The sequence below is a fragment of the Salarias fasciatus genome, chromosome 16 (genome assembly GCF_902148845.1).
Source record: "Salarias fasciatus chromosome 16, fSalaFa1.1, whole genome shotgun sequence".
Lineage (NCBI taxonomy): Eukaryota > Metazoa > Chordata > Actinopteri > Blenniiformes > Blenniidae > Salarias > Salarias fasciatus.
In genome coordinates this window covers 25,690,172-25,717,305 of record NC_043760.1, presented here as the reverse complement: position 1 = coordinate 25,717,305, position 27,134 = coordinate 25,690,172, and the positions used below count along the sequence as shown (strand labels likewise).

General features: G+C 45.5%; 1 protein-coding gene across 1 annotated transcript in view; it reads right to left on the bottom strand.

Moving 5' to 3' along the window:
• Positions 1–2,204: 2,204 nt before the first annotated feature.
• The window catches only part of LOC115402708 (immunoglobulin superfamily member 3-like), a 34,466-nt gene continuing 9,536 nt past the window's right edge, over positions 2,205–27,134 (bottom strand). Inside the window, exons 2-4 of the mRNA XM_030111232.1 lie at positions 19,418–19,798; positions 2,820–2,844; positions 2,205–2,316 (exon numbers count right to left, since the gene is read on the bottom strand). Coding sequence (XP_029967092.1) covers positions 2,205–2,316; positions 2,820–2,844; positions 19,418–19,798 — 518 coding nt within the window. The remainder of the gene's footprint in view (positions 2,317–2,819; positions 2,845–19,417; positions 19,799–27,134) is intronic.

Sequence of the window (27,134 nt, the reverse complement as noted above, 5' to 3'; positions counted from 1 at the left end):
CACGCTGATAGTTTTACTTTTTTGAACCTGTCGATCATTTTAACATCAGTAGTTAGATTTTAATATAAACTGAAGGAGAATCATTTGTTTCATGATGTATTTGTTGCAATGCTTAAAAAAAAAAAAAACTTGTTTTTTTTAATATTAACTCTTTCAAAAAAATGCGCAGTGTACTGGATGTAATCTACCAACTTGTCAGAAATGGCAGCGGGGAGATTGATGAGCTTTTTATCTCTGGAACATTCAGCGCCGTATTTAGATATTTTACTGCAGTAAAAGCTTTATGAGTTCACTGCAGCCTTCGCCGTCATAAATTAAGTAAAAACTGTGAGTAAGTTCAAAGAAGGTTTCTGGTAATTTCCTTGACATGTTTTAAACGTGCATTGACTGAAATCCCAAAAAATACTGGTGATTTAAGCCTTTTCACTGGTGAATCAGTATAATCTCTCCCATTCCGAGATGGAGGTTCTCGTGTGTGGATGTCAAAAAGCATGCCCGTGTTATTCGCCTTTTTTTTTTTTTTTTGACTGACACAGAAGATGTCAATCCCCTATAAATCTTTAAAAGTACTCTCTTCCTTCTCCACCTCATCTGCAGCTCGTGCTTTCATCTGCCTCCATTTCCGGATCTTCTCCTTGCTCTTTCAGCCTTCTGAAGAGAGTGACGGTCGTCTTCCCTCGAGCCGGCCTTTAAGTCCAGTCACACAGGGATAGGAGGAGTGTGGGCGACACAAGGACACAAAATGGTGGGAAAGGGATTTTGCAAAGACGACATGAGGGTGGGGAGAAATGATAATTTATGACGTTTGATTGAATCAAAACCTCTAACGTGTCATTGCGGGGTGTGAAGTGGCGACCGAACCAAGGAAGAGAAGCCAGCCGTGTTTGTGCATCTGTTGACGTCACGGCATAGTTGGACCGACTCCAGTGTATTTGGACTGTTTTTCTGGAGTTCTGACCGGATCATTAATTATTAGTAGTGTTTTTCCACACCTAGCTTTCACTTAGGGTTTTCGCAGAATTCAAAAACTCCCTGGACTCGGTGTCTATGAACACAAAGCTATTTAGTCAGAAACCATCTGTGGCCTGAAATATTCTGAGATGGGTCAAAAGGTTAATGACACAATATGTTGCCCTTAAAAAACAACACCGAATCTAGCATCATGGTGATGAGCTACAGATATGGTTTCTGTTGTGCCAGGCAGGTTTTATTTGACCTTTTTTTTTCTTTTTATAAGACCCGTCTGATTTGCAGTCAATAAAGTGTAAATCTCAGATGTTGATTAGCTTTTCATTCATACAGAGCATGTACAGTCGAAAGGATAAAACTTGAATCCAATCATTAGTAGCTACTGGAGAGGGAGTGGGAAGATGAAGACTTGTTTAAACCCACCCCAGCTTTGAATCAGTTCTGGATACATCTGTTTCTCCAGGCCTGAAAACCTTACATGAAAGTCTCACTTTTGTGCAGGAGGATATTGAAAATCCTTCAAAATGCATTTCCATAGTCCCAAACCAAATTTGTCTAACTGTGAAAAAGTAAAAAGAAAAAAAAAATGAAAAGAAAGATAGCCAAATTCCAGACCGAGGTCTGTCCATCGATCCATCCATCCAGCCATGTCACTTTATCCAGCTGATGGTGGCGGGGAGCTGGAGTCGGAGCGTCTCTGGGTTAAATGCAGCGTGCTTCCTGGACAGATCACTGGTCCATCACACACCGAACACAGAAACAGTCACACACACCACACACGCACATACACACACACATCACATTCAGAATTGGGGGCAATGCAGAAAAAAATAATTAGCCTCAAACGCAGGCTGTTCTGACTGTGGGAGGGAAGCGGTGTGTACAAACACACACACGGAAAATATACAAACTCCTGACAGACAAGCACGCAAACTCAATCTGGACTCGAACCAGGAACACTTTCAGATGAGGTGACAGAACTGACCACTTCACCACTGCGCCGCCCCTGCAGAAAACAAGACGAGAGCGTGATTGGACGCGTCCACACACACATTTGGCCTGGCGCTGTGACATTCCTCCTGCCAAGCCGTGCAGATGTTGGGCCACAGCTGAAGCGGTTACCGTGTTACAGTGGGTAATGGCCTTAAGTGTCTGTTTTCGCGTGTGTGTTGCTGCAAAGCAAATGGCCATTTGGCAAAGCCAGAAGGGTAATTATTGTTAATTACTCTGTGAAACTAAGAGTACTGCTGAGAGGGGAAACGGAGCGAGTGGGCGATCCTCAGCTCCCCCTCCATGCGGGTCCGCGGCCTCCTCGGCGAGCGGACGTCACTTACCGACCCGGCACGCCTGCGACGCACGCGGGCGCCCCGGGTCAGGAAATGATAACCGAGATGAATAAATAAAGCAAACCGAGCCCACACCTGCCTTCCCGCATCCTTATTATCTAATATCGGCGCTCATTCACATCCTCCACTCTTTTGTTATTCGCCGTGAGAGCGACTGATGAGTCAGACGCGAGTCAAAGTGGTTCAACTGGGAAATTAAGGGAGAGGAGTGTGAAGTAGGAGGAAGATGAACAATGGCGAGGATGAAGGCGCGCAGGAAAAAGAAGAAGGAGCAAAGATGAACAAAGGGGGGGGCAGTGCTCCCTCGTTTGATACGTCCTGCCGCACGCACGCACGAATCACGCCGGTTTCCAAGGTGGGAAAAAAGTGGGAGAAAAAAAAATACTTCAAATAGATCGTTATTATTCTGTTTGGAGCCTATATATAGACCATTTGCTTGTCATTCTCTCCTCAGTCTCCGGTTCATACACACACACCAACACAGATTTTCCCAAAAGAACTCACAAAGTGAGCGCGTCCTCCAGAGACCCTGGAACCAGGCAAGTTTACAAAACACTGTGAGCAACTCCTAAAACAAACGCCGATGAACTCGGGCTGCGCGCCACTTTCCCAGGAACCAGCAGCGACGGGAAGGACCGAGAGAAAGAAAAATAAGAGCTAAAAGAAGGCAAAGTATGGATCATAACCTGCAGCCACGCAAAAGAGACAAGTGGGATTGAAACAGAGAAAAGGCAGAGCATCAAGAAGAAGAAAAAAAGTGATCTGGGTCCTCAGCAGGGGGTGCATTCATAATACAACACATCACACATGCATGATCACATGAGCCCCGTATCTGATAGAATCGCAGATACGACGCGCGACTCCTTCTGCCTGCGCCGCTTTTTCCTGCTCCGGCAGATTCATGTCTTATGTAACAACAGGCAGAGGAGATGTTGTACATGTACGGGCCTGGGGAAATAACTGTTTATGTGTGACAATGTGTTTGTTGGTATAATGTTCTCCAGTGATTTTATGGCCATGTGCTGGATCAGTGCTGTCATTAGCAAAGCCTTTTTCTTTGTTTTTTTTCTTTAATCCACGACGTACAGTAGAGTACACAGAGGAGCTGTGTGTTCCTCTTTTCACACACGGTTGTTCTCACAAAGGAAGCTGTGACGTGGCAGCAATAGTACAGCAGACGATTTGGACACACACACACCACACACACCCCAAATCTACTGCAGCTTTACTTTCAGAATATTTATCAAGACCTAACTTTGCTAAGCCCCATAAAGTCCTCTTAAAACTAATCCTTAAAACAGTAATTTCAGAAAGAGGACGACAAAAAAAAACATGCTCCTCGTTTGCATCCAGCGCCGGTCAGTTTGCTTTACGAAGCGGCCGCTGATGGCAGCAGATCGCAACGGCCGAGGCCACGCACCTGAGCTTTATTCACAAGCTCACCTTATACCAGTGTTTTCTGACTGTGTCAAGAAACCAAAGCATGTACAGGAAGAAAGAAAAAAAAAATACAGAATCACTACATCAATGCACAGCACAGCTAATAAGTCACTGCATGTTAAGTTTAAGCCCTCCAATAATTGCTGCGGTGGTCATTTTGAAAATAATCTCTCTATTAATAACTCGCGAACACATATAGAGGCTTTAGTCTCCGCCATGTGTCAGCTGTGATTGACAGCCTCATGCTGCTCTCCTGACTGGACTCACGCTGAGTCAGAATTTGGAGCTTCTGTTTAAAGAACAAACCAATTTTTTTTTCTCTCTCCCTGTGTGGGTTTTTGTCACAGTAACAAGACTTTAACGGGATCCTCGCTGGGCGCCGTCACACTGTATTTTTGGTAAAAAAGTGCTTCTAACCGCGCCACCTGTCCCTGTCCCAACATTAACCTGTGTTTTCGATAGGATGAGGCCCACTTTGATGCGAGGAGGTGTGATGTATTTTTAAAAGAAAAGTGGGGAAAACGCAGCAGTATGAATTCCCTGGCTTCACGCTAAAGCTGAGTTAACAATCTAAAGATCCTCAAATATAATCTACGGACAAGAATGGAGAAGTACAGTGGTGTAGTGGTTTGCTCTCTCGCCTCATGCACTTTTTTCCAAATCTGATAAATATCCTCTCTTTTCATCATGCAGATATTTTCTTTGAATGATCAAATAAAGGCCGTATCATAAATTATCTCTCAGCTCTGCAGAGAGGTTAAAATGTTTTGTGTATCGACGGGCTGAAGAGGATTTCACTCTGACCTGATTCTGCAAGTTTAACCTCTGCTGCTTGCCTCTTTTCTGCGGCGCGTTGCGTTCACAGTCAACCGTCATGAAAAGACAGGAATGCCAAAGCCCATCTGTGAGCATTCAAGTAATGCCAAAAGGTGCTGCTCCGGTGCCAAAGGCCAGCTTGGAGACGTTCGCCACGCACGCAGAGCTTTTCTCTTTTTAATTTGCACGGAGGTTTATTGCCAGATTTTATTTGCCTGCAGATTTTAATAAATGTGTCAATCATGACTTCAATACTTCAAAAAAAAAAAAAAGGGAACAGAATTTATACACCCTTGATATTGATATTATAATAGACTGAGAAAGGAAAAAGCCCAGGGAGGTTCTTGCGTTCTTAAAATATGGAGCTTTGTGGAAAAACAAGCTAGGTGGTCCGAGTCTATATAATTTACTGTTTTAATTGAGGCACCGAGCTGAACGTCTCACACAGTCTGGAGCGATCAGCAAGAACTTCCACGCTGCCCTATCGTATCGGAGCAAATTCAATCTCCGAAAACTGTGAGGAGGGATGAAATAAAAAAAAAAATCAGGGGAAAAGAGGAGGATGCTGAACGGGGTGAGAGGATATGAGAGATCTTACAGATGCTGTTATGAGATTTCTGGAGAGGCGCTGAGAGGTCTCCTGTCAACGGAGCATCACTCCAGTGGGTCTGCGAGGAGTGAGTGTGTGTGTGTGTGAGTGTGTGTGTGTGTGTGTGTGTGTGTGTGTGTGTGTGTGTGTGGCAACAGAGGTCATGGTGACTGAAGGGAAAAGGCCTCTTCATTTAATAAATGGCTCTCTCAAGCATTCTTTCCTGTCTCCTTACACTGTCATTTCTGCTCGGGCGCCGTCCCATTTTTCTCCTCACAATTTTCTTCTCACTGGAGCGTTCCTCCATCTGCACGCCGCCACTTCAAACCCACGTCCCCTCCTTTCCACCACGCCATCAGCTGTGTCTTCATTCCTTGACAAGTTGTTTGTCTGCACTTAATTAACACGTATTCTGTTTTTTATCAGCGCTCATTTTCCCTTCGTGATTTCGTGATGATCTGAAGGATGGATAGCATCTTGTCTTTTTTTTCTTTTTTTTCTCCGATATTGATCTGTTTTTGACACCTTATGCTTTCCATATGGGTCAGACGGTGATCCCGCTGCAGGTCTTTTTTTCTCTCTTTACCAGACGGCCACAATGCAAGTAACTGAAGTAAGAAATCCTCAGAGTGCATGTGAGCGTGCACAAGAGGGAGCGAGAGAAACCGAGCTCAGTCCCCATGGCGATTAGAGCTTATTATATCTGAAGGTAGAGTCGAGCAGTCACCTCTCTCGCGCGTGCACACGCGCACGGACCCACCTAAACACACCGATAGTCAAGCCCGAGGGAACAGCTGCTCTCTGACACACACACACACACACAGATGAGTGTGAGTGACGGAGGTATTCCCTTCTGCTCGGCCAAACGTTTTCCTCCGGAGCCGTGACTCAGCTGCAGCGGGCTACTGAATCACACACGGTCCCCGGGGACGTGCAGCTTATTAACGCACAATTTTAGACAAATATACGGCGGATTAATCACCGAACTTTATTGCACACGCTGGGTTTTTAATACTGTATGATGAATTGCTGAACGCACACGTCTCTTAGCTCCATCGCAGTGTTTCATTGACATTTATTCCTCATGTTTTCAGAGTTTCATCTTAATGAGGATTTCATTTAACTATTGATTTTCTCAATAGTATCAGATAAAGCCGAAGACTTCAAGAAACTGGGGATGAAAGACACCATGTCAGAGCTTATTTTATATGAATTTCTTAATAGAGAATGTATTATTTAAATACGAGCTTTCAGTGTTTTGGGGTGGGCCTCCTCTGAGGGTCGGTGCCTTATGCCTTCCACTAAAAATCAAAAAAACATGCTAACAAAAAAGAAGTGGAGGCTACAATTGCTAAATATTTCTTAAGTACACTCATTTAAACTGAATATATTAATGTGTGAACTGAATAATTACATCATTTCAAATTAAAAGCATATCTAACTCGTACAAAAACATTTTTACGTTTAATTGCCTTTATTATTGTAATTCCCAACAGCTGTTTTCATCAATAATTCATAATGGCATAAGTATTAGGAAGTCTAGCATCCATCTATCTTCCACGCTGCTTTATCCGTGAGGAGCTGGATGCAATCCCGGCTGAGTATGGGCGAAGGCAGTGTGCCGCCCCGGACAGGCTGCCAGTCCATCACAGAGCCAGCACAGAAAATATTCACACTTAGAAAAGACTGCAGATTCAACAATTTTTCCTAAAATATATATATTTTCAAACTGTGGGAGGAAATCAAGAGGAATAAACTGTGCAGAGAAAAGCTTGAGGTCTTTACTCAAATGAAGGATCTGCTCACTGTGAGGGGAGCCTGCTCACCGCTACTGTAGTCCAAATCTGGCGTTCACACAAAAATGACTGCCTGGCGCGAGATGGAACATGTGCGGAGCGACAGTAGGAGAGCGCAATGTGGCTGAAGCTGTGTGAACGGGGTCTGCACTACACCTACCACACCGACATGTGACGGAGAACACGTTCCATGGAATATCCTAACATCCGGCACATCAAACTTCAAAAGCTGATCCGTTTTTCCCCACATTGACAAAAATTCACCAGTATCCTCGGTAAAGAGCGTGGAGCGGCTCAACAAAAGGAGAAAGTAGGAGAGGGAAAGAAAAGAAAGATGGGCAGCGAGTGGAAGAGTGGGCCTTGTTATTGTAGTGGGAGAATGGTGACGTGGAGTTAAAAGGGCTGAATGCTGTGATAAGAGACCGGTTCGTGGTAAGGAGAAGCTTTCAAACATGAGACGCTGTTTACACAAAGGCAGGAGAGGCGGATTTAAACACCAAATAAGATGCGCACAAACATACATGGGCACACACGTGCACGCACACACACACACACACACGCGCACACACACAATGTGACACTCCGTCTCAGCGAGGCCCAGCCAGGAAATGAGCCTGAGTGAGCGTGTTGGGAAGATGGAGAGTAAGTGAGAGATTAAAAGGCAAGGCGTTAGAGGAGGGGTAGTCTGAAGAGAGGTGGGAGTATGAAAGACAAATCTTCCTAAGAGCGTTTGAGAGGAGCTGTGTGCAAAGCCATCGTTGACTGAAATCCGTTACAGCATCAAAAGATTCGCTCATCATGCTTAAACACATGTAATATTACTTCACCCCGCCGACTTCGGTGTACCCCTCCCTCCATCAGTCTCACCCCATCCACCTTTTCGATCTGTTGTCTGCTCTGCTGAAATCCACCCGAGAGCCCAAATAACACACTCTTTTTTCCCTTTTTTTTCCCAAACACTCTGTACTGAATATGACAGAAATGCTCACAGACACCAGCCCAGTGTGGGTTTGTTTGTCTTCTCCGTTGCTGCTGTCCTGGAGGTTGTTTGCACATGTGCAGGGTTTTGTGGCGACTGCCAACATCAGCATCAACACACATCCCAGAGTCATTACTACTTCTGCAAACACACACACACACACACAACACACAACACACACACACACATACACCATGCCATGTAATATCCCATCTACCTGCAGGCACAGGAACACACCATCCACAGTCCTGAATGCCCCCGCCTCCCCTTCGTGTTCTATAAACAGATTTATCAAGTATATTATGATTGTAATATTACTAGAGGTGCAAGCATTAAAAACTAATAAGCTTTATCCCTGTGCTGCACTTACTGTCTCTCTCTCTCTCTCTCTCCCTCTCTCTCCCCGCTTTCCTTCTCCCCTCTCCATACCCCTTACAGGAACTCCTACCAACTCCCTTCATCCCTCCCTCCATCGTCGCTCCAGCCCCAGATGGTAAAGCACTGTGACCAATTAAAGGCTTCCCTGAGGATAGAACCAGTTATAGCCCCAGCCATCTGACCATTTCTGTATGCTAGTGCGTGTGTGTGTATGCACATAAACCTTTCACAACATATCAGTGTCTTTTAACCAGAGTACAAAGCCTTGGTTTTTTTGGCCGGTTCCTCGTACCTTTTTCTCTTTTTTAAAAAAAAAAAAAATGTAGGAGATAAGCAGGTGTACAAGTCCAAGAATAATCTATCTAAAGCCGTGTGTTTGGAGTGGAAGCTCACAAAGACAAGATCTGGAGTATCACTGCATTAGAGCGATAGTGAGTGAGCGGAGGCTGACTGCCAGGCTGGCCAGAGGTGCAGAGTCTAGCAGCTGTACATGTGTCGCTGCTGCATGAGAACCAGAGTCACTGAGGGAGAGAGAAGGCGACTAAGAGAGGTGGGCAGAGCTCAATCACCAGGCACCGGTCCAGACAGGGCAGCAGATGAGGGAGCAACTGTCCGTCTGAGCTGCCAGCGCTGAGGGGAATTACGCATATGCCAAGTCCAACCCACCCCCCCTCATCCCCCGCTCCCCATCTCTTTACATACACACAATCAAATGCCCTCTCTCTTTCTGCCCTTATCCCAAGGTGGTTACCCAGGCGCCAGGGCACAGGTGGCAGCATATGTCTCTTGGTTGCCCTCAAGTCAACTGTCGGGGAGGAAACAGTCCTGCTGCTGCTTTAGCCTGACGCACAGGGAATCCTTTCTGAAGTTTCTGATATCTGTGGATGTTTGTGTGAAGCATTAAAAGCCGTACAACAGATTTCATTGTGCTCCTCTGTTGGAACTTGAGGGCCATCAACTCTCTCGCCTTGGTGCTGCTTCAACAAAATGAGATGAGGCTCCCAGGCTTCCCCACTCATACTTTTCTCTTCTACACCAGCACTCAGAAACAGCCCCAGGCTGCTTCTACTACCCACACTTAAATCCATTACATCAGACATTTTATCTAAATCCCGCTTTCCCATTGGAAATAATGAGGTGGTGATTAACATGCCGGTGAGGTGGGTTGCAACGCTAATCTTTAAGTCAGTATCATAGTTTGTCAGTTTAATTGTGCCTTTCTTTACGCATGATATATCAAGTCCAAGGCTGGTGGTTCAATCCCCCCAACTTGCTCCGTCCGTGAGTCAAAGTGTCACTGGGCAAGGCACTGCATCCCAGACTGCTGTTGTGAAGGTCAGACACCCGACATGGCAGATTGTTGGTGTGTGACGTCTGAATGAATGAAGTGAATGTGACCAACAGTGCAAAGTCCTTTAAGACAATATATCTCATCTGGAATGACGGAGCACTACTGCAATAAAAGATAATTACACTTTGTGTGGTAAGAGGTGCTGACCGCGCCGATCGATTGTTAAGTGTGGAAATATTTGTTTTGTAGAATCACCTGCAAGACTTGTTTCAGATTACATATAAAACATACAAAAAGTTGCTGTGCAATCTCTAACAACTTTAAGAAGCAGTCAGAAGATAATTCAATCACATTTAAAGGTGCTGTAGGCAGGATTTTGCTAGTCAATGCTAATTTTTCTGTGTTTTCTTTAGATTAAATGTTAGAGTATCCATTGATAATCCTTTAGGAGTGTAGCATAAACTGCACTTACCCGCGAGGGCGCAGCGTTTCCATCTGTCTCTGTTCTGAGCTGAAAAGGAATCTCGACCGCTCCAGGTATCTTTGACCAATCAGAAGAGCCCATGAGGCTCTAACCGTGATTGGTCGAGGGGCGTTCGTCGCACGTTCTTGTGGAGGGGCTTAACTTGCGTAAGGGCGTGATGTCAGAGGAAAACAGGACAGGATTGGCTGTGCTGGGTTTCAAATCGCCATCTTACTTAGGTAACCCTAAGCAAGATGACGGAGATGCGGAATCCTTGCCTACAGCACCTTTAATACAGCTTTTAATGATATTTAATATCATCTGCTGCCTCATATGTCGCCTGCTCTTTTTCCCGCCAACGCTTTGAGAGTCAGCATCCTGCAGAGCCAAACGCAGTTCAGCTTATGCGCTCGCGACCACGGCCAGTTGTGTGGCGAGAAACGCAACGCCAACTGGTGGTTTGGCATTGTAAGAAAAAATAATGTGCACACACACACCCACTCTCCAACAATGCCAGGACGCTACCTCCGCTGGCGGGAGTTACATCAACGAAAACACTGATAGCAGCGTTCAGCGGGTGCTTGAAGAAACTGTAAATATCTGCACTTCTACATGTGAATGTGTGCAAATGGATGTGGATGGCTGTCTGTGTCCATGTCAGGAGGGGTTATCAGATGTTCGGCTTGGCCAGGAAAAACATGGTGTCCCCTTTGTGCTGGGATAAAGCTTCAAAGCAGTCATAAACATCAAAGAGCTCAGCAGCAGCAGCCCGAGTGTCCACGACCAAAGCGTGCACCATATGACTGCTCACGGCTATTATACTGCAAGTTGCACTCTTTCCTAACACATTTTAACAACATGAATACAAACACTCATTAGCACATTCATTCACATCCATATTCATGTGGAATTCATATTCAAACTGTGGCTGTGCTCTGTTAATCCCACAGAGGAGAGGCAGCAGGCCCCTCAGGGTTAGCGCTTAGCTAAGCTAATCAACCAGAGGAATAGTGGTGCATCCCTGGCACAATATAGAAGCAATAATACACATTACACCTACACACACACACATACACAAACACACACACACACACACACACACCAATAAATATGCACAGACGTGCATTTTTCCAATTTGTTAACATATTAAATCCTTTCTCATTAGAACAACTTGTGGTGATTAGCTAAATGTAGAGCATCGTTGACATCATTTATATTTATAGGGGAACAGTCACAAATCGTAAGCCTGTGTATGGATGTCTGTGGAAGGGAAGCAGAGCGCACGTCCCGCTGCAACAGCTCCAGGATGGATTTCCCTTCAACGTCGTCGACGGAGGATTCACGATCACATGTAGGACCTGTGATTGACCATATCCTGTATCTGGTTGTTCTGAGGGATAAATTCACCACTGTGTGAACAGCAAATTCAGGAAAAACAACCGACCTGATCTGGTGGTAGTGCGCAGAAGCAAACAGAGATTTCCTCCCCATCTATTTTAGAAAAAAACCGTAGTTCTGAATTGAGATCAGTTTGAACACAATGGTCTTTTTTAATGTTGCATATCTGAGTTACTCTCTTATAGGTTTTTAATAAATCAGTTTTTGAGGAACCATAGATCTGTGAGAATCTATAGTTCTACTACTTTCCATTATATTTATTGTACTGTATGCCAATACCAGTGTATATGTTCAAGATCCAGACTGCCTGAAAACTGAAAATGTGTGGTCAGCACTTCCAAATCACTGCAAGTGTTCTGAGAGCAAAATGTGAACAGCCATCACAATCAGACAATCTGGTGCAACATTTGTAGAGATGATTTGTCTGAAGATACATTGTGAATGTAGAATTTGCTGCTCCTTAAGCTATGCAATTTCCCATTGGACTTCCTACCCACCACCAGCACAGGCAGAATGAGGCTGCAGGATTGGTGCAAAAACATCTCATTTGGAATTCATTTCAAATCTCCCACCTACATATCATAGGTGTCCCCAATTTGCACATGTATATGCAGTCTGGTACAGGCCGTCCTGCAGGACTACAGAGCATCAAGGCGTCTCGTTTGCACCTTTCACAGTGTTTTATTCACAGTACAGCAGCTGTATTGTCTGCCGGGTCGTTAAAGCCCTCTTCACTGATGTTCAGTGGGAAGTGTGCACTCCGGTGGGAGCACTAAAGAATTGCTCTTCTCGGACTCAATTATTGGCGCGACATCTGTCCTGACTGACGGTCCACGACAGTGTGTGACTGTGTTTGTTTCCAGTGTGCCTATATGAGCATGTCTGCTTATGATTGGTCGGAGTGGCAGTAATGTTATTGAGCAGGAAGCCTTGTCCACTAAAGCAGATGAGATGTGCAAGGAAATGGCGAGCCAGACACAGTGATAAAATCTCTTTCCATTTGGAATCCTGCCTGGGCTGCAGCTTAGAGCCAGCATGTGGATATACACACACACACACGGCTCTCTGTTTTAGTGAGAAACCCTCACAGACATAACATCTTCTTTAGCTACTTATTCTAACTTTACATTTACATACCTAGTACAGCCCTTAACCTAGCCGAAACTTAAATGTATTCTGAAATATAAAACACTTAAAAGGCCATTTGAAGTCATTATTACCCCAAATGTCAATAGATCAGGGAGATATTTATTATTTCAAAGTTTGAGATAGAGGAATATACATGCAGACACACAAGCTGACAAAAATATCAGGATAGGAAAAAAAAATAATCACAAAAGATGATAAGGCCAGAAAAGGTTGAATGAAAAAAATTCAAATGTGTCTGCAAGAAAGCATAAAAGAGATGAAGCGATCCGGTCACACACAGGTCTGAGCTCCCAATCAATACCAAGAGACACGGAGCTGCAGCCTCTCTTGACTATTCATCTGCACTTTCTCTCAGTGATTCACCTCCAGTGAAAACATCTTCATCTTTCCTTGTCAACACAAGGGATCAAGTTTTTGTCAAAAACAAAAAAAAAAAAGAATTCCCTTTGCGTCCCATTCTTCTTTATTTAATGGCTGTTTTTCACCATGGTCTGGGGTTTCAATCCCCTTTCTCTGCCATTCTTCAGCGATAAAGCTCAATCAAGAGCTGTATTGATAAAGCAATATACCTGCATGAGCAGCACCAGGTGGGGGCAAAAGGCAAGGACTGGGAATCGAATCCCGCGCCTTGAATTGATGGAGTGAGCAGGATTCAGTCGGGAAAAACAGCATGGAGAACAGGGAAATGCACAAAAGGGGTGGCGGGGTCTCTGTGTCACCCGGCGTAAGAGACAGAGAGTGAGAGGACGTCTCCCCGCTGGGTCTGTCTCATTAAGTGAAGTAGGGGAGCGCGGCTTGGCAGCGCCGACTCCCCAGTGCAAAGAGAGGCAGGGGAGACACACTAATCAGACACGCACACACACACACACACACACACACACACACTCGATGCTGAGCTCAGCAGAAGCATGATTCAGCCAGTCCGACTGCTTATGTGTGTTTAGCCTCAGCAACGCACAGAAAAATCAACACTCCTGTGCCTCTTGACTCTCTTCACAAACACAGAGGTTACAAGTGTAAAGAAGCGTGGACAGAGAATGCTGTGTTTTGGCTCTGAGTGGGCTTCGCTTCAATACGGAAACATATTTCTTGCCCATGAGGAATGTGAAAGGATGGCTTTTTATGAACTTGACTGAATTTAACTAATAAAAAATAAGTAAAATAAAAGGCGTGACTAGAAAATGTGGTATTTTGCTTTAGCCTGCACAGAAAACGATCTGCCCATAAGTTTTCTATTTTCTTAATTGAAATTTCTAGGTCTCATCTCTACCCTTTTCCCATTTCGTTTTTCTTTCTCAGACTCCTCAATTTGTGCTGGCTAATTGCATTTAGAAGTTGTATGCCGGTTAGTAACTGCATTAACCTTAGGAGTCACATCAAGCAGAGACTATTTAAAACGCACCCCTATAGCGCCGGTTGTATTGTGGGTAATGCCTCGGGGAGGTGTAACCAATCACATTGGAGTGAGAGGAAGAGCTCATCATTTATTGGTCACACACTCTATTCAGCGTCGCTCCACTACCCATTTCCAATACCGCCGTTTCTGTCCCCATTCCTCTCTTTTCCAATTTCCTCATCTCTGCCTTTTCGCAACATCCATCTCACTCTCTTTTCTTCAAAACCTCCAGCTGCCAAAGTCATTTTTTTCTCGTGTCACACATCTGAAGATAGACGTTTTCTTCCTTTCTCTCACCCAGTGGCAGTGAATAAACAGAATGGCCCGAGAATGCCTTTGTTCCAAAATTTACCCAGGCTTTGGTTTTTCCCAGCTCTGTTACTACAAGACAGTAAATGGACGCCTGCTGCCAAATGCGGAGGCTAGAGTGTGTGTATCTGCCAGGACATGACTCCGATGCTGCGTTCTATGACAGTGAGGGTATATGGGAGCTCGGCAAGTAAGAGCAGTGTGTCTCAGCGAGGGCTTGCTGTGCTGCTAGTTATTGGACACGCTCGCACACAGGCTGGTGCGTAGGATAAGGACAGCCATGATGGCCATGTCAGGCGGCTGTCCTTTTCTTCTGCAATCTGATGAGTGGGAGGAAGTCAAACCGGCGTGCTCAGTCACATGCACGTATGTGCAAACAGGCACGGAAACAGACACTCACGTGCAACAGAACTGACCTTAGCCAATCTGTAATTTATGAAAATGGAGGTGCGCGCGGATGAATGCAGGAACTCTCTGACTTAAGTGCCGCGCGGCACTCAGGTTAAACGCATGTCTTGTCTCACACTTAGCTTCAGACAGCACACAAACAAATATCGCTGCGACAAAGCGCACCGGCCGCAAGCGTCTGAATTTATGTTCAAGCCAAAACAGATGATACGACTCGAAAGCTGCACAAACACTAAAGATAAGATAATCCTTTATTTGTCTCACAAAGGTTAAGTTTTCGTTGTTCCATCAGCAAGTGAGCAGTAAATAAAAGAGTACCAAGGGAAAAGAATACATCTTACGCAATCAATATAATAACTGTGATATTATTTTACATTCTAATGTTGGTAATGATTGGGAATATACCAGAAATTAAGGTATATAGTTTATATGCGCACATATATACAGTATGTGTCTACATATTCTGATATCGAGCTGATTATTACAAGCGTTTCTCAGGTTTAGCACAGAATATTTACAGAAAGGCCGAGCACACAGTGAGCGAGGCCAAATCTCGAAAGTTCAAGTTGACAGGAAGGCAGCAGTTACTCAAATATACAATAGTCAGAGCCAAGGTTTGCAAAGGAATATCTCCAAATAAACAACACATCAAACCTTGAACAACGGACCACCCTGGGTGTCAGAGCTTTCAGCCAACAGCAGAATACTGGCACTGTCCGCTTCTCTCAGGCTCACCTACGTTACACAACACAGGACTGTAAAAGCGGTCTTGGTACCGTTAAAGCCCAAACTGTGCGCTGCTGAGATTCCCCAGCCTGTGTGCTGCCCAGCAGACCCACAGTGTGCTCATCTTTGGGCTGCGTCCAGCAAGATAACGCACCATGCCGCAAAGCTTGAATCATCTCCATCTGGTTTCTTGAACATGACAATTAGTTGACTGTACTCTGCAGATGCACTGTTGGACTGAGAACTCGTGACTGCTGGGGGGATCCGAGTGTCGTGGATCTGCAGATTTCCATCGCAGATGAACCTACAACGATTCTGTGATGTTAGGAGGTTAAATTGTAGAGGATTTATTAAAGCCAATCTCCGAATGGCTTCTAATCTGCCGATCTACAGAGATGTTGAGTTTATACTGGGACATGGTAAAAATGTTTGAGCCACTGCTTCAAACACGAGCGTCAAATTATTGGAATCACCCCCCAATGTGACGTGGAGTCGATAAACAACCCGAAAACAATCATTAAAGCCCGTCTGATTGGCCTTATTTTTTAAACTGTTTGATAGCTGAGCGACTGTGCTGGATCACACACAGACAAATGAGCAGCAGTCTATCAACTGCAATTATTAATTCATGGCTGCTTTTGGTGTTTTCTGGGTAGGTTTATGCAAAAGCTAAAGAAAACAAATGAAAGATTTTCTACCCTTTTTCCAGCAACAGAAAAGATAAGGACAGACTAATTAGATGTCAATTTGCTCCTGCTTGTTTTCCTCATGACGCTCTCTTCTGAGCCCTGCTTTTGGTCTCCACTAACTCTGAAATAACTCCTGCTTTAGCTCCTCAATATCCCCAAAGTGTTCACTAACCACTTGCTGGAATTTGCTTGCGTGCAATTTGATTGTGAGCAGGAAACCCAAAGATTTCAGAGCTTTTTCTCTGACAACAACTGCCTGCTGCAGCTGGAGAGAAGCCAATCATTTAGCTCGCTTCCCCATTCAAAACACTGGAAGGAAAACAACAAACAAAGTGTCAAAAAAGTAACCTATCTCTGCGTTACATAATGCTGATGTTCAGCATCCCAGTGCCATTCCATAATTTAGCGGACATAATCCAGAATTTGCGCTGTGATGGCCAATTATTCTTGTCACATGTGAAGTATTACAGCGTTGCCTAAGGCTTTATGGGTGCTCGGGGGCTGAGTAGAGCTACAGTTTCCTTTGATTAATCTAGGTTTAGTATCACAGAGGGTATAAAAGACACACGCTCTCTCGCTGTTCACTTACTTTAAAACAGCATCTTGGATATACAAATAGAAACAAGTATCTTTTCAGGCATTCAACCACACACACACACAGCCGGCGAGCTTCTATATGACACAATAGAAAACATGAAAAGGCTCAGTCATTGTGTCGTCCAGGTGTATTACTGAAACTGCTGCTGTCCTCAGGCAGCAGGTGTTATGTTCCAGGTTAAAATGTTGCTCTTTGTATTGAAAGGCAGAGAGAAAAAAGGATGAAACACATCGACGTGAGTAATGCGGGCCTCACGGCGCAGATTACCACGCAGCCCTTCTACCCCTACAATTAACCCAAACACCCCCACTGCCAGACACTTACGACATACCCCTTCTGTCTGCCCTCACATCTATCACCGCTTCCCGTATTCCCTCCCGTACCGCTCCGCGCTTATAGCCGTCTTCCGACATTATCCTTGAAACGCCGCGCCGGCAGAGGACCTCCTTTATTACATCAGAGCGAGAGCGAATTAGAGAAAGAGGCTCGGGCCGATGAATGGAGGCCGACGCACGACGGCACGAAAGACAGACGAATGGAGGAGAGGAGATGAAAAGAAAGGAGAGGAGAGGAGAGGGAGGGCGCGGCATTGTTTGGTCGCAACAGTTGTGCGATTCATGCAGCTGCCGCCGGATCACAGAGGGACTCGAGAGCCCAGGAGAGGGAGGGAGGGGGGAGGGAGGGGGGAGGGCGGGGGGTGGAATGGGTGAGGCCCTGCTGTGCGCTCCTGACCTTTGAAACTAGGTTAGGAGGTTAGGGACACAGAAAAAGGCTCAGATAACCGTCCCTCAACACCTCTATTCCCAATCTGAGTCTACCTCTCTCTCTCTCTCTCTCTCTCCCTCCCTCTCTCACAGATCTATAAATACAGTGCTCTATCAGCAGTGCCGTTTCTCAGAGCCCTGTCCCACATTCATATCATACCACTCATAACAGAAACTACAACCACCGAGGTCCAAGTAATAACACCCATTCCGTGAAAAATCAACCCGTATCGATCGGCCTGGCAACACAACGTCCTCCGCTACCGCGAAACAGACCCTTCAGCTGGTTCACGGCGTGAAATGCATCCAAAAGAAAGAACAGAACTACGCGGATTCCTCGGCTCTCGGGGTCAGATCGTGACGTGGGCACACTGGGACACGAATAAGCGCAACTTCAATTTCCAGCGCTGGATGGGCTCTTTGACCTTAAGAGGGAGGTCAGCAATGTGAAGGATAAAGGCGTGGAGCTATGGAGGGAATGGACTTGCCAGCCATGACAGCTGGGTCTTCAGCGGCGCCTCTGGGACAGATCGGGATGTGGCTGCGGACAATGAGGAGTGGGAGGAGGAACTTGAGCGACTGTTTGAAGCAGTCACACTCGACCGTACGGCAGGAACGGCTGGGTGTAAAGGAACGGAAAGGTGAGGAGAGCGTGTGTGAAAGCATGCGGATTGCACAACAACTCACAAGGACTTACGTCACTGCGGTGGAAAAAAAAAACAAAAAAAAAAACGAAGGTCTGCTTCAGAGAAATCAATAAATGTTTATGGAACGACGCGTTTCAGGGTCAAACAGCGGTTAGAGGAAAGCTGGGAAAGTAAACTACTGAGATTAGAGTTAGCTGGCAGAAAATGAATGTAAGTCAGTGTATTGTCGCCATAATCTCATGTGGCGTAGGTGTGTGTGTGTGTGTGTGTATATGTGTGAGAATATGAGCTTTTTTTTTTTTCACAGTCATAGCAGGCGGGATTTTGCCACACAGGAGTTTAACTTCCTGTGACAAGCTCTCCGAAGGCTGCGCAAATAGTTTACAAGTGATTTCAAGCTGCTATCATGCCCACTGTTACTGATGGAAGTATGTAAGGACGCAGACGATCCTCAGCATGGTGATATAGCATCACACGCTCCTGCACCATCGACAGACTCAATTCACTTCTGACACAGATTCAGATGATAATACCATTCTCATAGGTTTATATACAAATAAATAAATAAATCCATGTTTATTCTGGCGAGTATAAATTTCCTGTCAAATACATCACAAGTTTAACGGGATAGTTTTCGAGTATGTCTGAGATACCACGAGTCTATTGACAAGCAGGAAAACCTGGCCCTGAAAACACAACATTCAAGACAATTTATTCTGAATGGCTACAACAGCAACATCGCCATGAAGGTTACTTTGCTGTGAGTAAACTATTTTTTCTTTTTTTTTTACTTCCTCTGCCAACATCGGAGGCCGTTCCAATAAAAACATCTGAATTATGTTTGCGTATCGCACAATGGGCCGACTGTGATTCATTGAGTGGAATCGAACTGCCAATTCTGTCCCTGAAAGACAATCCAATGTCTGCCCATCTGCCTAAGTGTCCTTGAACAAGGCACTGAGATTCAAGATGGACTCAATGGCCATTAGAGTGTGTGTGTGTGTGTGTGTGTGTGAACCGATAAATGTGACTGATCGTGGACAGAAATCACAAAGGGATGAAAAGAAAAAATATCAATACGACATTAAAAAATCTCGTTATCGCTTAGTTTTTATTTTCTTCCACTTGTGTGAAGTGAACTTGAACATCAAGGAAAAACAAGTATTAGAGCGCGGTTTATACCGAATGCTTATGCGGCACAGGCAAACAGTGCTCAGTGCTGATTTTAACCTTGATCTGTGCGGCGGCGGCGTGTGCGAGACTCACCCGTGAGGTTGGTGCGTGCGCTGTAGGATCCCAGGTAGCGCCCGTCCGTGTTGGGCGTGTAACACTCAAACAGGCCTTGGTCCCTCGCCTGCACTTTGGTGATGTGCAGCAGAGCCGAGTCGCGGCTCAGCCTCTCCACAAAGATCTCCTTGCTGTTCACCCTCTGGGCGTACACGGCGTACGCGTAGTTCGACTGCGCCGTGCTCACGATGCGGATCTCCCGGTCCGGCACCGACGGCAGGTACATGGACCACTCGAAGTCCTGCTCCACGCCCTCTTTGTAGCCCGTCACGTTGCACCAGATGGTCACGTGGGAGCCCTCGGTCCGTACCAGCGGCCCGCTCTGCACCGTCACCACTCTCTGGGCCACGGCGACACCGGCTGCAGACGAGGAGAGGGAGAGAGAGAGAGAGAGAGAGAGAGGGGGACGGGACGGGGGACAAGGACGGGAGCAGATGGGTTGGAGGCAAGGAGAAAGAAGGAACATGGATTACAAAACTGCAGCTTAAATATTTAACACTGGCAGAGTTCACGCGCCAAACGTCTCCCAGGGAATCCAGAACCGGTACGACATGTGCAACTAGGCATTCTGGGTAGTGCTCGCCGAGGTTGAGGTATACTTGTGGGCTCTCGCACAAACGCACGGCTTCCGAACACCACAAACCACTTAAAAAATTCACAAACTCTTCTTTTTTTTTTAACAGCTGCGATCTAATCACGGCCGCCAAGATTACACACTCTCACATGATAACCCTCCACCACAAGGACGCCACTGCAGCTGCACCGCCGAGGTGAGAGGCAGCCATCTGGGAATCAGGAGAAAGGTCAGCATGAGCCGGTAAAACATGAGCCTGCGGGGCATATCAAGTGTGTCAGGCTGTACAGAGAGTACAGGTGTTTCCCAAATGGATTATAAAACCCTTTTTACCTCCATAATTCTGATCTTAATGCAAAGGACTACAAATGAGAATTTTTTCCGTGAAGGGAACCGAACACAGGTCTGAAGTCACTCAGAGAGGTGGACTCGTATTCGTGATATTTTTTTGTGCTATTAGTTTTTTGTTTTTCGTGAAAAATGTAATTCCAGTTGTTATGACGGCACTTTGCGTCCCTGTGATTGATTTAAGCGCTTTAAAATGAAACATCAATAAAATAGATGGATATGTTTTTAAGAATGTTCTTACCTCCAAGTGTCTCAATGAGCATATCGTAAAAAGAAAAAACAATATTCGCCGTTAATGAAATGTGATTTCGGTATCAAATGGATACCTAGAAGTTTTATTCCCCCCCCCCCCCCACATTTATGAAAGGGGCAAACAGGCAAATTGCTGTTTAATTACACACAAACACTTTTGTTTCAGCAGCTAAAATGGCTAAAAACTAAATGAACATACAGTTATTCAATAGCTAAGAGTTTGCGTGAGCTTATCATCATGTCTGTCTGTCAGTCTGTCAGCTCTCGTTTGAAAGCGGAATCTAAAAAGAAATCTGTGAGGAATAAACTTCAAAACATCCCTTTTTCCAGAGATGTAATTCAACTTTAAAAGGAAAGAACTGAACCATAAACAATACGGACTCAGTGCTGCGAAAAAACTGCGAGCAGATTGTAGCATAAAAGCCCAAGTGAAGAGTGATTATTTCTATTCTTTGTAGCCTATATTTAGACTTACAGCACATGTGAATCTTACCTCAGTCTCCTTCCGTACGCACGCACACACACACACACACACACACACACACACACACACACACACACACACACACACACACACACACACACACACACACGGCACATTCACAATTCAAGGGGAACAACTACAAACATCCCTCTCATTGGGGCTCGAGACAACTGAGCATTTACACACCCCAAATCCAGACAGAGTGACAAGCGCACTGTTTCCTGTCTGCACGAGCAACTGGGGACTGCAGCTGTGTGTGTGTGCGTGTTCGTGTGTGTGCGTGTGTGTGTAAGTCTGTGAGAGGCTGTGTCCGTAGGCACAATGCCTGGCATTAATAATTCACCGGAACAGCTTTTTAACTTGAACATCTTTGCTCCTCTCATAGTAACTTTCTCTCACACACACTTACACTACACCCCTGCTTTCATTCACTATTATTAGTGTTGGTCCATTTAAGACGGTGTATGTGTGTCCATGCGAGAGCATGCGCGAGTCCCGTTCGTGTGGTAAAAGGTTATCTTGTTGGGGAGCAGATTGTGCTCACTGACGCTGCAGAACAAGACAATGGCCGGAAAGCCTGCAGTTTCTTAGCCGTGCATTGTATGTGCACATGAGTATACATCTGTAAAAACCATTTGTCTGATTTAGATTTCCTGTGCATCCATTCCTTCCACAGACACAGTCGTATCATGAACAAATAAAACCCTTACACATAATCTCACTCAAATATGCAACTTTGCAAATGTAATAATTAGTATGCCAACGTGCTTTGATATGGCACTGTGGCTGAATTCAAAGAGAAAACTGATTAAAGTAATCATTTATATTCTTCTGAAGAACCCCAAAGGACTAATCAGGACATCGTTTATATCATAGTAACTGCAGAAACTTTACATTTCTTAACCTTGTCCTTGAGGAAAGGGCAGTTTTTTTCTTCTTTGGTCAAGAGGCACAATTATCTGCACACCAGCTGTCTCAGCCTCCTCCAGGAGCGGCATTAGATATTCCAGTGATAATATTGTGTTTAACTAAAGTTTGCCTCAGTACACTGAAATGTCAAAGCAACCTGAGAGTCGTGTCCCTCTGGAAACAACTCTATACAAGGTTTCCTGACTATTTTTTAATAAACCTGTAAATAACAGTATGTCTTCTTACATTTTATATGTTGTTTCCACAACTTCCTGCTCATCTTGGTTATTCATTAATCAAGTAATTAAGCTAATATCTTCCAGTTTTGTAGGTCCAGACAGTGGGTAAGTGATTTGCACTCGTTCCTCACAGAGGGAAAGTCTCCAGTTTGAATCCTGGTTGGGCTTTCTGTTTGGAGTTTACATGTTCTACATGTGCATATGTGGGGTTTTTTTTTGCCAGGTACTCCAGTTGATCCAGTTCGCTGGCTCTTGGTGTGGATGTGAGTTAATTTGACTCTTTGTGCCCTGTGATGGACCTGATGATGCAACCCGTTCTGGGTGCTGTTTACCTTCCTCTCCATAGGAGGCTGGTTGATATCAATCAATCAGTCAACATCTCGGCAGCTTGCCACATTTGCTTCACTAATCCATCAACCTGAAGGGGAAACCTGCCGTAGCATAATAATCTGAAGGCCTTAACTTGCCACACGTTTGGCTCTTACATTTGAAAAGTCTGTTAAACACAAGAAATACTTCCACGGTGAACAAACACCAAACGCTCCGAACATAAAAAAAAAAAAAAACGAACCTGACAGAAAATCTATAGCGAGAAGAGCGAGCAAACTCTGCCTGAGCGCCGTATACAACGCAGGAAGTAAGAGAGGGGGCCGTCAATACTGACTAATACCTGACTTTTCTATTTTTCCTCTCCGTGATGTCAGCTTGCTAATCTGGCGGCGTCCAGTCTGCCCACATCCAACTCCGAGCCGTAGCACTGCATCACCGCTTCTCATGTTGCAGCTTCTCATCTAGAACTGCTGGAAACATATTACTCATACAGCCCTCCCTAAAAAAAAAAACCTCATATACTCATACTGTGTTGGTGCACTAAAAGCTTTCCGCTGCTTGCCTGTCTCCTGTCATCCGCCTGAAACAAGCCTCCTTACTTCTGATTACTCTCACTGCCTTCCACCACGTTTCACCCGTCATCAATCCTCCCCTCCGTCCTGCCCTCCAGTCGTTCCTCCCTTCGCTGTATATTCCTGTCTGCTCTCGGAGCCTCGCGGTTCTCTGCGTCTTTTCAGACGGGATTTAAGCAGCTCTGTGAAACTTCAAAGTGCCCATCGCTCTGCAGGCTGTTTAGAAAGGATGACAATGACATACCAAACCCTGCAGACCCTCAACTGATCGCTCTATTTCACCATCCTTCCACATTAATCCTGCGCCCGAAAAAACTCCCAGAATTTTTTCACCTCTCGCCACGATGGCTGGATCCCCAAGTGCCCGTATTTGCTCAACAAGGCCTGGAGATTTTCCATTATTAAAGCCCCGTCTTTGCATAACGCAGATGTCTTGCTGCCCCTCCTCTTCCTCCCGCCCTCCCTCTCCGAGGTGCTTTAACTTCTGTATCTCGTCTCTTATCGGGAGCTTCCAGTCGCTTCCCACACCACAGCGTCCCGCTGGAAACATGTGCCGCATGTCAGACGACTGTGAAAGACCAGGAACAAGCTGACCTTGTGATTTATCAGTCGGCGCATAAAAAGCAATGGGAGAAAATCATTACAAACATTCAGACACACACACACACACACACAAATCTGCAAAGAGGATTAAGCTAAGTGGAGAGGTGGGGGCTGAGGGGGGGTTAAACACTAATCCAATCATTTGTGGCCAGTGTCTTATTCTCAGTGGAAACGGCAGCGAGGCCACTCGTATTCATGCCTCCTCCTCGAATCATCACTCTTCTACGGCACATTATAATTACACACCTAGAAAGGTGTATAATAAAATGCACCGCGGGACGTGGAGTAAAATAGAGGACGCTGACAGCGGTCCAGAGACGTACCAGTCCGGAATGTACATCGCTTCACACACACACACACACACACACACCACATGACAGGCCTGCTTTGATTGAAACAAGTTATTGAGATATTGCCAACTCTTAATGCGATGATTGAAAGGTAACCCCTAACCTCAAGGCTTTTAAGCAAAATCCATCCCAAAGAATTGAGGAGAAGGGGCAGTAAAATGTCTCGCCGATGAAATATAAACTATACGAATATGCTAGACGTAAAGTAAAGAAGAAAATGGGGGGGGGCCTTTCGTCAGTATTGGAGGTTTAGAATAATCTACTGGTTCACGATTCGAAGGCAACAAGGTGGCGAGCGGAAAGCGGAGGATCACACATGGCGAGGAGGAAGAGGCGGGAAGCTGAGGAGAAAATGGCAGCTTCCACCCGGGAGCCGCACACAAGGTGAGGAACACTTTGCTCTGTGCAAAAATGCAAGCAACTAAGTGAATATGTAAGCGTCCTGGCTGACTTATGTGCTGCACATATGTGATGCAAAACGAAGTAAACACGGGAGAAAGAGAGACGAGGAACATCAGAGTACACTTCTCAGCACCGGTTAACCATTCTCCAAAATCACTCTGTGTCTTTCTCCCTCTAGGCCCCCGAAAGCATTTGACCCCGTTAACATCATTACCAGACTGAGCAGGAGTGTGAACAAGACAGAGATTCCAAGATGAGGGAAAACTGGAGGGAGGGAGATGAAAAAGCGGGAGAGGAGAGATTTTCCCGAGACGGAGAACATTAACATCTGACCATGTTACACGGCAAGCTGTCTGCTTCCCGGTTTATTTTACTGTACAGTAAAATAAACCGCCATGTGCTCCATTATATCGTGGCCTTGCGGAAGGCAGAATTGCCTTTGTGCAATGCTTTATCTGTTTTTTGACATGGCAACTCAATTTGTCGCCACACCGATGCTTGAGTTATCGCAAAATGCTGTTGCTTCGAGAGACTAAAACCTTTCACATTGTCCTTGAGCAAGAAAGTGAATGTTTGGCTTCTCGCTCTTTGTGCACGGCACTGAGTAATCATGACACCCTAATGGAAACCATGTAATGGACTGATGAGAATCCCCACACTTCTTTCCCACAAGTCTCTCGCCGCGCCGACTCCGAGAGGGGCTCTAGACAGCATCAAACATTGCAATTCAGGCCTCATCCTCTCGCTGCTCTTCCAGTCCTTGTCCTCCCCGCAGTGATAATCATCGCCTGTGTCACAATGCAGAAATCAGTGTAGCAGGCCTGTCATTAGCAACCTCTGACCCTCTTCTTCTTCTGTTTTTTTTCCAGCTCCTGAAGCTTCAACAAACCCCATACTGACAGCCTAATTCATTAAAGAGGATGTTTTAAAAGACAAACAAAGGAGACTTGTGCTTTCAGTCTTGAAAAAAATGACTTCTAGGAAAACTGGAAGCTTCGTCTGACGTGGCGATTTAAAAGTGTGAATCAGAGCTGGAAAGTCGTTCGTCCCATATGAGGCCAGTTTGGCCGACCAGGCTGGTCACTCCATCAGCTGACGAACGCGTACAACTGCCCGGCGCGCCCACGCAGCGCCGGTCGGAGTACATACGAGAGGCTCACGCCGCAACGTTCAGCGACAAACGTTACTGAGGGAGTCTCCGTGAGCCCGGAGCGTGGCAGAGGACTCCCTGACACCGCGCTTCTCAGAAAGCTCAGATGAGAAGAAACACAGCCCGCGGGCAGAAAGCAGATCACACATAATGAAGCAGACACATGCATGTATAGTGCATGAATGTGCTGCAGATTCAGCCCCCCCCTCCCTTCATCTCCAACAGGAGTACAAAGAATTCCCATGTAAATTTCTTACTTTGGTTTTCGAACCTGAGACAGGAGCTGGGTTTGAAGAGGAACTGCTTGACATTTGAGGGAAACACACTTATCTTGTCTTGTTTTAGTTTCCTGAAGTGAATGTGAGAAACATAAGGCTGCAGAGAAATGACCAGTTCGCTCCTACTAAAAGCACCTCTAAAAACGTTTCTTTCTTTTTTTGGCTGCAAGCAATAACTTTCTGAAGTGTGTACTTGGCAACCTCAAAGTGATCACAAGACTACAGGAAATAAGTGGCTGCAGTCAAAAATAGATTTTTACTGATGAACACAGTCTGGCGATCAGTTCAAGGTCTGGACGCCATGCCAAGATTACTGGCTGCTGCCTGCGGTCCTTAAAAAAAATGGTAAATACAGTGATTCCAAATGAAATGATGGGATAAATGATTAGATTTCAAGTCTCAAATAAATCACTGTGATCAAGTCAGTGGAAAAATATCAGTCAGCAGTCACGCTGCTCAAATTCAAACATTCTTTTATACAATAAGATGCTGTAGTACAACCAGGAAAAACCTCATGTTTTTTTGAAATTGAGTCAAGTAAAAACCAGCAAATCTGTGATTTTACCTAAAATACTGAATTTCTGGAGTCGGAGTCGTGGTGTGCAAATAAAACGTTGTTGGTTTTTGGTCCTGCTATGTGAGCACTGACTTTCACAGACATGCATTCACTCCTGTGCTGTTCGGTGTTCCAACGAAGAGTGAAAAAAGAAGAGAGGAAAAAAAAAAAAACCTCCCTCCCTCGCCTCCCTCTCAGGACGTCATGTTTACAGCCCTCATACTGCAGGCATGTGTGATGTTTGTCGTTGCGGCTCCGCTCCGCTCCTGTCTCCGATTCTCCCTGAACTGTTCTGAATCACACCTGGGCCGTGCTGTCCTCTGCTCCCACTATGCTAACTACTCCTAATTTATGAGCCCCCCCCCTCCGGGGCTGCGGCAGTCATGACCCCACCTGCGTCGCCGCTCACAACAGCTGGTGAGGCAGGATGGAGACGCTGAGGGGGGGTTCAAAGCTAATTCATACTTGTGCGTCGATGCGATGCTGGAGGTGTGAGCGGCCGCTGCACTGTAATCGTAACGAAGCGTAGGGGCCTCACTTGGTTTCTTTTTTAGAGGGCTGATTCATATTTTCCCTCCTTCCCACTTTCGGCGGTGGTAGTATTTGCGGATCGAGTCAACAGCAACGAGCAGAATCATAATCTCTCCTT